Source organism: Pecten maximus, chromosome 15 (genome assembly GCF_902652985.1).
Source record: "Pecten maximus chromosome 15, xPecMax1.1, whole genome shotgun sequence".
Lineage (NCBI taxonomy): Eukaryota > Metazoa > Mollusca > Bivalvia > Pectinida > Pectinidae > Pecten > Pecten maximus.
Genome location: NC_047029.1, coordinates 37,079,078 through 37,094,650, shown reverse-complemented (window position 1 = coordinate 37,094,650; position 15,573 = coordinate 37,079,078). Strand labels below are relative to the sequence as shown.

Genomic DNA, 15,573 nt, shown 5'->3' with positions numbered 1-15,573 from the left:
CCCGTGGCAGTAATCGTCTGCCCGGCTCCTGTTCATGTTTATTGCCCCTGTCAGAGAGGTATTAATCGCCTCTCATCCTTATTATCCACTACAAATGGCTGGACCTGTCTGGAAACTCCAGCGATGCCCCATCTATATTACACATGGTCAACATTTACTCACGGCTAATTGTTTTTCTAAGTGTTATGTACATTGTTATTTACACTTGTAGCCAGTTGGATATATATATTGTGTTATATAATAACACAGGTCAGGGTTGACTGACCAACAGGTAAGTTCCCGCGCCTCATACTGCGTCATGCATTGGAATGTAAGGTATGTGTGGAAGTTGTCCTGATTGGTCATTGTAGTGAGCAGGTGAGTGTGTGCGCATGCTAAACACCTGTCAATACCCTGCACCAGCACACTTTTAGATCATTCCAGACACGGCACTCAGCATGACAACATGTTACAATGTACCAGTCATCCGTCCCTGGTAAGTCTTTTAAATATATGATCATATTACTTGTTATTTTATTGAAGATCCTACATTTGTACATGTAATCGTCTTGGTTATTTACGTTCATGTTATGTCCATCGTCGCGTGTCCGTTATTCATGTCATGTTTATACATTTGTAGGCCTTCTGATTAAACCTGAAACTTATACAAGTTGTCCGTGTGATGTTTGCCCACACACATAAGGCTACAAATGTAGTCCTCTGACCATGCCGTTGATGTGACAGTAGCCAATGGTTCGAACCTTAAGATCAAAGGTTTCATAGAATGTGATGTCCGATTGCCATTCCTGTCTGACAAAGTCTTTAGTGTTCTAGTACTAGTAGTACCGGACACAAATTACAATAAATCATGCCCATGTCTGATGGGTACCAATGTAATAAGACTTGTCAAAGATTTTATGAATTCCGGAAATTTTACTTTACCACCCGAGTGGAAGGTTGCTGTGGATAGCATTTCTTGTACATTCGACACCAGGTCACTAAACAAGAAAGTTCTTAAGGTTCATCCTTACCAGTCCACAGTAATCAACGGCATGGTCAGAGGACTCGATCCCGATACCTCCACTATAATCACTGAAAACAGATCCGATAACTCTAACCTTAAGTATACAGTTTGTCCACGGGTTCTCAAAGTGAAAAATAGTGTATCGAATGTGAAAGTACCTGTAAAAATTTGTAATCTCACTGCTAAACCCATCTATATACAACCCAAGTCAATTATTTGTTCTGTAAATCAGGTTAAGGTTGTTGACAATTTAGCTTCTGAATTACCAAGCATAACAGAGTCCAAGTCTTTACCTGAAGATCTTGGTATTAACTTAAACACTGATCACCTTAGTGAAGAGCAGCTGTATAGGGTTCGTCAAGTATTGGGAAACTGGAAACAAGCATTTTCTACCAGTCCATTCGATCTTGGATGCACGGACATCATACAACATAAAATCGATCTTATCGATGAAAGGCCATTTAAACAGCCTTACAGGAAAATTCCTCCTGGTATGTATGAGGAGGTCCGTCAGCACGTGAAAGATATGCTTGAAGCGGGTGTTATTAGGGAATCAAACAGTCCATTTTCTTCGAATGTTGTGCTGGTTCGAAAGAAAGATGGTTCATTAAGATTCTGCATCGATTATCGGATGCTTAACTCGCGTACCAGGAAAGATGCATATATGCTTCCTCGATTTGATGACACCATTGATACCCTCATAGGTAGCCGCTATTTCTCGAAGTTAGATCTTCGAGCCGGCTACTGGCAAATCGAGGTGGCTGAGGAAGATCGTCCTAAAACTGCTTTCTCTGTTGGGAACTTGGGGTTTTACGAAACTAATAGAATGGGTTTCGGACTAACCTGTGCCCCAGCTAGTTTCCAACGGATGATAGAGAAGTGCATGGGAGATATGCATCTTAGAGAATGTCTCATATTTTTGGATGACATTCTCATATTCTCTCGTACCTTTGACGAACACCTGACAAGGTTAGAGTCCGTTTTTTCCAGACTAGTGCAACATGGCCTGAAACTTAAACCATCTAAGTGCGAGTTGTTTAAAACTTCTGTGACATACTTAGGGCATGTTGTGTCTGAAGAGGGCATAGCGACAGACCCTGCAAAGTTATCTGCAGTTAGGGATTGGCCACGGCCAAACAACGTAAAAGAGCTCCGCCAATGGCTTGGTTTCAGTGGTTACTACAGGCGATTCATAAAGGATTTTTCCTCAATAGCCCAGCCACTGAACAAACTCTTACAAGGTCATGACCTTACCAAGAAAAAGAAGACTGCTAAGTCTAAAGGTAAAACTAAGGTCAAGAAAAAGGCTGAATGGGTTTGGGGGGAACCCCAACAGACAGCCTTTGATACCTTAAAAGAGAAGCTATTGAGTCCCCCAGTTCTTGCTTATGCGGATTACAAAAAACCATTTATCTTGCATACTGATGCTAGTGGCCTTGGTTTAGGCGCAGTTTTGTATCAGGAACAGGATGGTGTGGAGCGAGTAATCGCATACGCTAGTCGTGGTTTAAGACCTAGTGAGCGGAATTACCCTGCTCATAAGTTAGAGTTTCTTGCTCTTAAGTGGGCGGTGACAGACAAATTCCATGATTATCTCTATGGTAACACTTTCAAGGTCGTCACTGATAATAATCCACTTACTTATGTGCTGGGTAAGGCTAAACTCGATGCCACTGGGCATAGATGGGTTGCCGCTTTAGCGAATTATAACTTTACCCTGTCGTATCGCCCTGGGAAACAAAACATTGATGCTGATGGTCTCTCACGCATGTCTGTATGTTCTGATGTTGTTCAGGCTGTTTGTCAATCAGCAGTCACAGTGGCACCACTTGTGGAATGTGTGTCGGATGATCCTGTCTCTCATATGGCCAATGAGGACACAGGTTCGGTCGATTCATTCGCTGCAGTCGACTGGAAAGTACAACAGCACCGGGACAAAGACATAGCAAGGGTTATTGACCTATTGAGAACCGGTTTTCTTCCCAGGGGGAAAAGGCTACAGGGTGAAACTGTATACGTCCAGAAGATGTTTCGCACTTGGAAGAAATTGAGTTTGCATGACGGTATACTATATCGAACCGCTTCTCTAGACGGTCAGAACGTTAAACAGTTGGTGCTCCCAAAGCAGTATCATTCCCTCGCTCTAAAGGGTGTGCATGATGACACTGGTCATCAAGGGAAGGAAAAAACACTTTGGCTGGCAAAGCAACGGTTCTACTGGCCAGGCCTAGAGAATGATGTGAACCATAAAGTTGAGACTTGTGGGCGTTGTGTACGACGAAAAGCACCAGTTAAACCTGTTGCTGAACTTATTCCTATCAGCTCTAGCCACCCTATGGAGTTGGTCTGTATAGACTTTCTCACAGCAGACAAGTGCAAGGGTGGAATAGAGGATATCCTGGTTATAACAGATCACTTCACCAGGTATGCTCAGGCAGTTCCCTGTCGCAATCAAACGGCAAGGACAACTGCGAAAGCTTTGTATGAGAACTTTATTGTTCACTATAGCTTTCCTGAGAGAATACACAGTGATCAGGGCCGCAACTTTGAGAGTAAGATCATCAAAGAACTTTGCAAACTGGCCGGTGTGAAAAAAACCAGGACCACACCATATCATCCAATGGGAAATGGTTCTGTTGAAAGGTTTAACCAAACTCTTCTTAGGATGCTTGCCACCCTTGATGAAGATAAAAAGGCTGATTGGAAATCGTACATAGCTCCACTAGTCCAGGCCTATAACGCAACCAAAAGCGATGCCACGGGGTACTCTCCTCATTACCTCATGTTCGGATGGCATCCACGGTTGTCAGTGGACGCATTCCTGGGTACTGAACCAGGTCAGCAGGGTGCGGTTGATCACACCTCCTATGTTGGCAAGTTGCGAACTAGGATGGAAAATGCTTACAAAACCGCACAGAGTGAAGCTAAAAAGAGATCTGCTCAGAACAAGAGTCGCTATGACCGTTCTGTTCAGAACTCCAAACTGGAAATAGGAGACCGTGTACTGATACGGAACGTAGGTCTCAAGGGCAAACATAAACTGACTGACAGGTGGGAACGGGAACCCTGTGTGGTGATAAAAATACCAAACAGTGACATTCCTGTATATGAGGTGAAGTATGAATCGGGCAAAGGTCGTAACCGTACATTGCACCGTAACATGCTACTTCCCTTTAACTCCATTCCAATGTAAGTTCCTCCTAACTCGCAGAACCGAAAGGTTAAGCCTGCAAAGTATGTTGCTGTCCGAAGGGCAGAGCCCACATTACCAGTATCATCCTCAGAGTCTGATTCTGAGTCAGACTCGGAGTTTGAGTTACCTCCTGCTAGACCAACTCGTCCCCGGAAGTTGCAGAGAGTACCAAACCCTTCCATGCAAGAACCTGTGTTCAACAATTCCGATCCAATATCCGTGATAACGGAAAATGAGTTTGAACAGAGATCAAGTTTGGCAGACCTCACTAATCTGTCGAGAGACTTGCATCAGGGTCCGGTATCCAGCCTTAATGACAGTGCTGAGTCCACAGTGTACCAGGAACACGACAGTTCAGAGGTTGTTGAACCAAGAAGGTCAGCTAGACCTAGACAGCCTCCAGATCGTTATGGTCAGTGGGTGTTTCCTCTGCAGTGTTCATTACAAAATCTAGATCTGAAGTAAACCATGATTATGGATCTGTGTTAAAACATTCCTGTGATGAAATGAGTATTTTAACATTTTTATATACATTTTACAATTGATATTTAACCATACCTGTAGGGCATAACGCTCTGGATGGTAGGGACTGGCCCAACCTCCAGAGAAGTCCTAGGCAGGTGTGGTAATAATTTTTATTTCATCGTTGTTGTTTTTTAACTATCACCGTTTCATGTTAGCTATATATGTGATTTACTTTTGTTTACTGTTCATGCAGTCACCCTATAGTCATGATGGTGCTGGTAGGGAGTGGCCCAACCGCACAACTCGTGGCTATGTTGGACATGAACCTTTACCTGAAAAGGTCATATAATTTGGTTCTTACCGTGAACCGTGTTGGATATCTCCTTGATTCAAAACCCTATCTGTAAAGATTGGTTTAGGTCAACCTACAGTGTATACCGGTTTGTTTTGCTGTATTATATATGTAGCACCATGGTGTTACCAGCCCTGGTTATATTAAGGCTAGTGGGTTAATCCCAATATAACTGTAAATTGTGGACCCTAGTTTTAATTGCAGTTGTTTCTAGAACAATTGCTAGCTCAGCATGCCATGTATCTGTTTTAAAACTGATCCTACGTGGTATTAATTGAGATGCCAGGAGCCATCTCATCAGGGAGGGGGAGTATGTAGCCAGTTGGATATATATATTGTGTTATATAATAACACAGGTCAGGGTTGACTGACCAACAGGTAAGTTCCCGCGCCTCATACTGCGTCATGCATTGGAATGTAAGGTATGTGTGGAAGTTGTCCTGATTGGTCATTGTAGTGAGCAGGTGGGTGTGTGCGCATGCTAAACACCTGTCAATACCCTGCACCAGCACACTTTTAGATCATTCCAGACACGGCACTCAGCATGACAACATGTTACAATGTACCAGTCATCCGTCCCTGGTAAGTCTTTTAAATATATGATCATATTACTTGTTATTTTATTGAAGATCCTACATTTGTACATGTAATCGTCTTGGTTATTTACGTTCATGTTATGTCCATCGTCGCGTGTCCGTTATTCATGTCATGTTTATACATTTGTAGGCCTTCTGATTAAACCTGAAACTTATACAAGTTGTCCGTGTGATGTTTGCCCACACACATAAGGCTACACACATTTAAGTCACCGGAGCGGAAGGCTCCGGTACAGGTGTGCACCGCTCCGCTCCGGCAGGGCTCCGGCGCTCCAGTAGCGCTCCGTTAGGTTTTGGTATAAAAGGTGTGAAAGCGAGAGGAGAGGGGGAGTTCAGTTCAGAGAGGGAGTTCAGTTCAAGCCAGAGAGTGTTAGGTGTTACTTTGCTGGATTTTGCTACGTATGCTGATGAAAGCGAGAGCGGTGTTGCCATTTATATATGCTCTGTACACTGCTGATGTTGCTGAATACATAGACTGAAACTTTACGACGGTGTTGAATTGTGTTTCTCGACGACCCACACTATTTAATTCTAAACTCAGGTATTGTGGCGGGTGTCTGACGCTACCTCGAGGACACCTACCGAGGGCTGCGGGACTTTGAGTATATAGTTCCCCGGCTATTTTCGCTACATTACCTCTATTTCCTCTATTGACCCCAAGTCCCTCTGGCCCCAAGGTAGCCACACCCTCTATTTATACATTAGATCTCATTTGCCCAATAATGCTCCAGACCAAATTCCATCAAAATCCATTCAGGCATTCAGGACTAGTAGGGATTTTATAGGATGACAGACGCCGGATGCTGCATCAGGTGATCAAAACATGCCAGAAATTCCTATATAGTCTGTGATATAAAGTCTTTATATAATGGTATTTCTGGCTATTTTATTAATATAAGACTAGACATGCCTCTGTCTCGGGTAGAGGTGAAGTCACTTTCACCGGGGAGTTATTGTTAAAGACAAATCACGATAATGATGTTTCTGAAATAAGATATCTTACTTTACTTTCATCTTTATTTTCAAAGTTAACAATATTACTGCTTTATCATCAATACAAACTGTACTTGGGGGTTCTTCATGTACAATTAATGTTTCCAAATGATTTCCCTGAACTTTATTGTTATGAGGTTAATTTTATCTGAGTATGTAATTTCACAGATGTGATGTTGCCCTTTCTACGCTTTCTTTGTTTGGGGGATGCTAAATTTATAGTGATGAGTCCTGTTTGTCTGAAATATTTGTGCCCAAGAAATGTAGTATTCTGGAGAGTAAACAAACATTCTCCTAGAGCTGGTCACTTTTCAGTACAAACATACTAAATCTCCTAGAGCTGGTCACTTTCAGTACAAACATACTAAATCACCTAGAGCTGGTCACTTTCAGTACAAACATACTAAATCTCCTAGAGCTGGTCACTTTCAGTACAAACATACTAAATCTCCTAGAGCTGGTCACTTTCAGTACAAACATACTAAATCTCCTAGAGCTGGTCACTTTCAGTACAAACATACTAAATCTCCTAGAGCTGGTCACTTTCAGTACAAACATACTAAATCTAGAGCTGGTCACTTTCAGTACAAATATACATGTATCTATATACTGTTCTTCTTTTCAGTGTCATGTTATACATCTCTTCCAGATCGTTTTTCCTTTTGCCACAGATTTAGATATTGATACGTCACATCTGACAGAAAACCAGTCAGCAGACTATTGACAAGTATAATGGCGGTCCTGGCTGGTGAAAATGACTTCAGTGATCAGAACGTTTCCCCTACAGACTCTCCGGGTGAAGATCTGGAACTGGGATCTGTTTTGGAGGATATACTTGATTTAGAGTCTGAATATCTGTCAACAAGAAAAAGGACAGATGAGGATTATACCACTCTAATTAGTGGCCAAAAACTCCAGGACCCTGGAAAAGACCAGCAAATGTACGTATTAGATAAAATTCCTGGTATCCTGTGTAAAAACCTTACCTTTTATACAATTAGTGGGAACTAGCTCACCATTGAATGGTCCATGAAAGGATCTTTTCTCTTAATTTTCCCTCTTCCTCCCAACAACAAGGAAAACCTACATATTAACTTTCCAAAATGTATACATGAATTCTTAACTGTCAAAATCAAAGATGGCCTTCTATCGGCCATTTTTTGTTTTTTGTTTGTTTTTTGAAATCATTCAAAATTGAACAAAGTGTTTATAAGGACGGATATAGCTACCATGTACACTTGTATGCCAAACTTCTACAATTTTTCCTGAAAAAAAAAGAAATGAGTGAAGAAAACAATAGATATATATATATATATATACCGTATATAGGTCTGTAAAGCATCCATATAATTATCACCCATCTTGGTGACTGACATTGTACTTTATCAGATGGTTAAAAAGAGCTGGCTCTGTCAGCTTAGAAATTAAAACAAAAAATCATCAAATGCTTAGAAGGGATCCAGACACTGGGTCCTGGAAGAAATTGCAGCCTCCCCCCCCCCCCCAAGGCAGATCCAAGGGGTTGCAGCCCCCATCCCCACCCCCACCCCCACCCCCCCAAGCCCAAGGCAGATCCCCCTCCTAAAGATAGCATTTTAAAGGATATATTGGGTAGAAATACTTGTTTAAAAAAATCAGGGCTATGCCCCTAATCAGACTTATACAGCTTATACCGATATAATAAAATGATATATTTATACTACGCCCCCACACGTAGGAATGCTTAACATGTTAATATTGTAGTTTTCAAGCTGATGAAAAAACATTTCATTTCACATATATTTACAAAAAATATTAGTAATATGTAATTCATTGAATTTGGTATGTTTCCTTTCATCAATCTAAATGTCATTAAATTTACCTGGTTTGTCATTAATTGGTTGTTACAGGATCGTTGCTGATTTTGATGATCCATTACCATTTGAGGATATAAAGAGACAAAGTCCCATATATGACTCGAGTTTATGCCCAGTAGACTATCAGCCCTATGTCGGCACATCAGAACCACAAGATTCAGAATTTGGAGAAAAGCTATGGTTGAATGCAAAGAACCACAGTCCACCACAGTAAGTACATTTCATTAAAGTTTCCTTTAAATCTCCACTTGTCCTGAATGACTGAATGGATTTTGATGAAATTTGGTTTGGACCATTATTGGGTAAAGGAGATCTAATGTTTTGTAAATGGAGAATGTGGCTCCCCTGAGGCCGGAGGGGCTGGGCCCAACACCTGGTAGGGAGAATAGAGGACTCAATCCTGGAAATAGGTACCACTCCTGAATGACTGAATGGATTTTGATGAAATTTGGTTCAGAGCATTATTGTGCAAAGGAGATACAATGTTGCATAGTGTGTCTCTCTTATTGCCAAAAGGAGAAAAATAGCCAAAAAAATCCCCTTTAAAATCCATCATTTTCTTTAAGAATGACAGGTTGCCATGATTACTGAAATGTTCATGTAAGTATTGCAGGCCCTCCCTGACTCTTGTTTAGGTAGCTTTCCAAAGTAATTTAGTGCCACTGGTCAGATTCAAGACCCTTTGGGATTGTGTGAGTCCAGGGTTACACAAGACAAAATCCTCTTTGTAAATTTTCTCTCCAGTGGTATGATGAACATACACACAATCCAATCAGACATGATATAAGGGAGGTAACTCTTACACATATAAACGACTAGAATTAAACTTTAATACAATGTTATTTTATTTAGGATCCCTCCACAGATAGTAGATGATGGGGCTTTGAAGAATCCTGTATACACTGACCAAGAAAAAGCCGCTGTTCAGGAACGGAGAAGGAAGAGAGTCTCGGTGCTCAGGGATACAAAAACCAAAAATGTGTATGTCCGGAAAATGGTAAAATATATTTAATAGAGTATATTTTTTGTGTAATGATTTAAATTTCCAAGTTGTGCCCATTCAATTTTGAGGCTGATCTGGGATTAAAAATGGCAAACAGGTAGCCATCTTGGATTATAACAGGCCCACTTTTCAGGTCTCCGTATTTCATGATGAAATCTGCTCTATAACCACCGTGCTTCGTCCATCATTGTCCACCATGTACAAAGCCCCGTCCAAACTTTTCACATTTCAAACTTCTCAATTTCCACCGATGGAGTTTTGCTTTAATTGTATTGATATGATTCTGAGATGGTCCTTACCAAGTGTTGTTATTTTTCTGTACAGTCCAAAATTGAAGATGGCCGCTATGGCCACTATCTTAAAAACATACTGTATTTCGAAATTTTTCTCCTGCTCTGCTGGTTCCATGGAGCTAAGTAATGAAGAGGATGATAAGGAAGGGAAGCTGACAAAGTTTTGTTATTCTTTTGGCCTGGTTAAAGCTTTGACATTGCAGCTGCATTATGACATCACTCAGGCTGTAAAAAAGCTAAAAAAACACTACGGAATCGTGTTTCATTATTTATAATCAGACATTCAGGATTAGGTGTAATACGAGTTTAATGAGCCTCACTGCCTGAGTGCCTTTTTACTTTGTGTTTTTTTTGTTTTTTTGTTTTAATTTTCCACCTTTCCTAGCAATTCTCATAATTTGTATTTTCTCTGCATTTTTGTCTCAAAGTACAGAAAAATGCAGACATGGTAGCCCAAATACTCTTATTTGTATTTTCCCATATTGTTCCATATTTTTCATGTTTTTCCATATCATTTTTCGAATTTTCTCTGCATCTTGGTTTTTCAATATTTTTTTCTCAAATGAGGAAATAGGAATCCAGCCGTCGGTATTTTTATAAAAGGGTGGAAGTTTATAATCGCTATTTCTTGTTCAAAAAGAGTTTTACTTGGATCTTTCTCTAGATTTCACACGCAGGTTTCTCTTAGTGGTCCCCACCAGGAGCCAGGGAAGGGGAACTGTAGTTTGGCACTTTGACCTTCATTTTGACCTTTGGCCTTATTGTAACATTAAAGAAAAAATGTGTCCCTATATAGCTATATCTCCTACAATAGTCCTCATTGAAACCTCATGCATACTTTGGGTAATTTGGTTTAGCTTGCTGAGGTGGTGTGTCATGATCATATACCAAACGAAGGTCACTCTGACCTACATTTTGACCTTTGACCTACATCAAAGCAAAAGTTAGTTCAGGATCTATATCCTTCATTACCAGTCACTTAAACTTCATACTTGATACAGGCATATTCAATATATAGGGCGCCACCTTTGTAATTTGACATTTTAAGTTTCTGTATGGGTCTTTACTAGATTTATACGTAAGTCTTTGCTGTTGTTAGTTGTGTGTGTCCAAGTTTAGGATCAGAAGATGCCGAGTACTCAATAGGAAAGGTGATATATATGAGGAAGTAAAATTACAGATAAGTATGATCAATCAATATTGTAAGGGCTTGACTATCGTTTGTTTTCCTTACAGATCCTTGGTGATGGGCTTATAAATCATTTCCCAATGCTTATAAATCAATTCCCTAAGATGTACAGGGATGATCTGAAGAATTTAGTACTGAAAATGGTTGTTGAGAATGTAGACCCCACTACATTCTTAGATGAAATCCATAAGAAACGTGAGTTATACCCTACAGTCAAATAATACTACACACACTTCTGTACACCTGTGTATTCATTGTGTGAACTTGTAGGTAACGTAACCAAGCAATTTCTGTAAAATAAACTTTGTCCTTGCACCATGACAATTAATTGATATAATTACTTTGTAATCATGAATGAGTTTAGCATTGAAGATCCTACATCACCGACACACACTGCTTCTTACATAAAATGGCACATATGATATAGAAATGTATGTAATTAACACCAATTAATGAAAAATTAATAACAACATTCTGATAATGATCTCTTATAGGACCGGAGATACCTGAACATACAATCTCTTATAATGGCAGAGCATCAGAGAATTTCTTATATACAAACTCTAATGATGGCAGATCATCAGATAATTTCTTATATGCAAACTCTAATGATGGCAGAGCATTAGATAATTTCTTATATACAAACTAATGATGGCAGAGCATCAGAGAATTTCTTATATACAAACTCTAATGATGGCAGAGCACCAGATAATTTCTTATATACAAACTCTAATAATGGCAGAGCATCAGAGAATTTCTTATATACGAACTTTATTAGTGGTGGATAATCAGAGAATTTTTTATATACATATATACTTCTTTATTGACAGGTCAACAACAGGTGATTGAACTGTCCGACAGTGATGAGGAAGTTCTTCAACTTTCATCCAATGTGGACAGTGGCTACCAACCTTCAACTGGTGTGGGAAGTGGATACCAACCTTCCACTGGTGTGGGAAGTGGCTACCAACCTTTAACCGGTGTGGGAAGTGGATACCAACCTTCCACTGGTGTGGGAAGAGTCTACCAACCTTCAGCTGGTGTGGGAAGTGGATACCAACCTTCCACTGGTGTGGGAAGTGGATACCAACCTTCCACTGGTGTGGGAAGTGGATACCAACCTTCCACTGGTGTGGGAAGTGGATACCAACCTTCCACTGGTGTGGGAAGTGGATACCAACCTTCCACTGGTGTGGGAAGAGTCTACCAACCTTCAGCTGGTGTGGGAAGTGGATACCAACCTTCAGCTGGTGTGGGAAGTGGATACCAACCTTCCACTGGTGTGGGAAGTGGATACCAACCTTCCACTGGTGTGGGAAGTGGATACCAACCTTCCACTGGTGTGGGAAGTGGATACCAACCTTCCACTGGTGTGGGAAGTGGATACCAACCTTCCACCGGTGTGGGAAGTGGATACCAACCTTCCACTGGTGTGGGAAGTGGATACCAACCTTCCACTGGTGTGGGAAGTGGATACCAACCTTCAGCTGGTGTGGGAAGTGGCTACCAACCTTCCACTGGTGTGGGAAGTGGATACCAACCTTCCACTGGTGTGGGAAGTGGATACCAACCTTCCACTGGTGTGGGAAGTGGATACCAACCTTCCACTGGTGTGGGAAGTGGATACCAACCTTCCACTGGTGTGGGAAGAGTCTACCAACCTTCAGCTGGTGTGGGAAGTGGATACCAACCTTCAGCTGGTGTGGGAAGTGGATACCAACCTTCCACTGGTGTGGGAAGTGGATACCAACCTTCCACTGGTGTGGGAAGTGGATACCAACCTTCCACTGGTGTGGGAAGTGGATACCAACCTTCCACTGGTGTGGGAAGTGGATACCAACCTTCCACCGGTGTGGGAAGTGGATACCAACCTTCCACTGGTGTGGGAAGTGGATACCAACCTTCAGCTGGTGTGGGAAGTGGCTACCAACCTTTAACCGGTGTGGCAAGCAGCTACTCACATTCAACTGGTGTGGACGCCAGCTACCAACCTTCAGCTGGTGTGGACGTCAGCTACTCACCTTCAACTGATGTTGGAAGAGGCTACCCACCTTCAACTGGTGTGGGAAGTGGATACCCACCTTCAACTGGTATTGACGTCAGCTACCCACCTTCAACTGGTGGGGATACTGCAAACCCACCAATGTCTGTATACACCGAGCATCAGGCGCCATTTCAAAAGGGGAAAGATATCACCTTTTTAGAAATTTCAAAGGATCTACGTATCATCACTCCACCCTCCAATAGAAGTGATGCAAGCGTCCTCAGTCAATCATTGTCTGGTTACGGAGGCACAGTAGGCTTCAACAGCGACCGTCCAGACAATGTCATTGTGGTGAATCCTGGAGCAAGCTTGTATGAAGAACCTGAAAAGGTTGAAGTTGTATCGTTGAAAAAAAAGCAGCAGGCTGACCCAGAGACATTAGCCAAACTTAAGTCTCGGCTTGTCGGGAAAAAAAGTACAAGAGAAAAACCATATAAACGGCCTCAAATACAGTTTACCAATCTGCCAAACTTTGACAAGATCGAAAAATAAGGAACAAATCTAGCCACTTCCAACTCTGTTAATGCAATTTCTCTTCAGCATATTCAGTAGAGAGTTACTCTAGTAAACCAGAGGTCCCGGGTTTGATCCCCACTGGACACATCGACACATTGACACATTAAAAAAACTTCTTGTTGTTTAAAAGGTATAGATATGATATATGGATATGATTGTTATGCCCCCGCCTTGAAATAGGGGGCATATAATGTTACCATGTCTGTATCCACGTGTCGCGTCCCATCTCATCGTGTCCCGTGCCGTCCCTATATGCAATGTAACTAGCTAATCTCACGAACTGCTGATGTGATCCTCACCAAACTCTGGAATGTGGAATAGTGAGATTTGTATCGCTTGAGATGCCTTGTTAAACTTTTTGTGTCACTTTTAACATTGTTACTCCATCTATTCTGGTAATAGATGTTAAAAAAAATCATAGCATTGTGTATTTAAAATATGATATCAAAGGCTCTGCTGATTGTGTACTCTGCTTTAAGCTTTTAAAATAAATTAATGTGTGTAAACAGACATCTTAATCTTGTTTTCAGCCCCAAAGGGCCATAGTGAGCTTAATCTATTCATCATCCACCCGTCATCAATTAATAATTCCTTCAAACGACTACTTCATAACCCCTGATGGGAATTTAACAAAATTTCAGTGAAAGAGAGGCGGGGACAAAAGGGGTAATTTGCTAACTTACAAACACCATCATTATGTAGTGAAGATTCAAAATTGTACAAATGGAAGTGATGATGCCCTAGAGGCCTGAGGGGCGAGGCGTAATCTACCCTAGAGGCCAGAGAGGGGGATGACGTAATCTGCCCTAGAGGCCTGAGGGGCAAGACGTAATCTACCCTAGAGGCCTGAGGGGCGAGGCGTAATCTGCCCTATAGGCCTGAGGGGCAAGGCGTAATCTACCCTAGAGGCCTGAGAGGGGGAGGCGTAATCTACCCTAGAGGCCTGAGGGGGGAGGCGTAATCTACCCTAGAGGCCTGAGAGGGGCAAGGCGTAATCTACCCTAGAGGCCTGAGGGGCAAGACGTAATCTACCCTAGAGGCCTGAGAGGGAGGAGGCGTAATCTACCCTAGAGGCCTGAGAAAGGGAGGCGTAATCTGCCCTAGAGGCCTGAGGGAGGAGGCGTAATCTGCCCTAGAGGCCTGAGGGGGGAGGCGTAATCTACCCTAGAGGCCTGAGAGGGGGAAGGCGTAATCTGCCCTAGAGGCCTGAGGGGCAAGGCGTAATCTACCCTAGAGGCCTGAGAGGGGGAGGCTTAATCTGCCCTAGAGGCCTGAGAGGGGGAGGCGTATCTGCCCTAGAGGCCTGAGAGGGGGAGGCGTAATCTGCCCTAGAGGCCTGAGAGGGGGAGGCGTAATCTGCCCTAGAGGCCTGAGAGGGGGAGGCGTAATCTACCCTAGAGGCCTGAGGGGCGAGGCGTAATCTGCCCTAGATGCCTGAGGGGCTAGGCGTCTGCTCCAGAGGCCTGAGAGGGGGGAGGCGTAATCTGCCCTAGAGGCCTGAGAGGCTAGGCGTAATCTGCTCCAGAGGCCTGAGAGGGGGAGGCGTAATTTGCCCTAGAGGCCTGAGGGGCAAGGCGTAATCTGCCCTAGAGGCCTGAGGGGGGGAAGACGTAAACTGCCCTAGAGGCCTGAGGTGCGAGGCGTAATCTACCCTAGAGGCCTGAGAGGAGGAGGCGTAATCTGCCCTAGAGGCCTGAGGGACGAGGCGTAATCTGCCCTAGAGGCCTGAGGGGCGAGGCGTAATCTGCCCTAGAGGCCTGAGTGGGGGGAGACGTAATCTGCCCTAGAGGCCTGAGGTGCGAGGCGTAATCTGCCTAGAGGCCTGAGAGGGGGAAGACGTAATCTGCCCTAGAGGCCTGAGGGGCGAGGCGTAATCTACCCTAGAGGCCTGAGGGGCGAGGCGTAATCTACCCTAGAGGCCTGAGAGGGGGAGGCGTAATCTGCCCTAGAGGCCTGAGAGGGGGGAGACGTAATCTACCCTAGAGGCCTGAGGTGCGAGGCGTAATCTACCCTAGAGGCCTGAGAGGGGGAGGCATAATCTACCCTAGAGGCCTGAGAGGGGGAGGCGTA

General features: G+C 43.0%; 2 protein-coding genes across 2 annotated transcripts; both read left to right on the top strand.

The window, feature by feature from the left end:
• The first annotated feature begins 5,514 nt into the window (after positions 1–5,514).
• Positions 5,515–9,881, top strand: LOC117343420. Its single transcript, XM_033905762.1, has 4 exons — positions 5,515–7,543; positions 8,492–8,668; positions 9,311–9,455; positions 9,786–9,881. The coding sequence occupies exons 1-4, from the start codon at positions 7,335–7,337 to the stop codon at positions 9,879–9,881; spliced, it is 627 nt and encodes a 208-aa protein (XP_033761653.1). The 5' UTR covers positions 5,515–7,334.
• A 1,074-nt stretch (positions 9,882–10,955) lies between these two features.
• On the top strand, positions 10,956–14,011 carry LOC117343948 (putative per-hexamer repeat protein 5). Its single transcript, XM_033906517.1, has 2 exons — positions 10,956–11,138; positions 11,774–14,011. The coding sequence occupies exons 1-2, from the start codon at positions 11,024–11,026 to the stop codon at positions 13,477–13,479; spliced, it is 1,821 nt and encodes a 606-aa protein (XP_033762408.1). The 5' UTR covers positions 10,956–11,023; the 3' UTR covers positions 13,480–14,011.
• Positions 14,012–15,573: the final 1,562 nt, after the last annotated feature.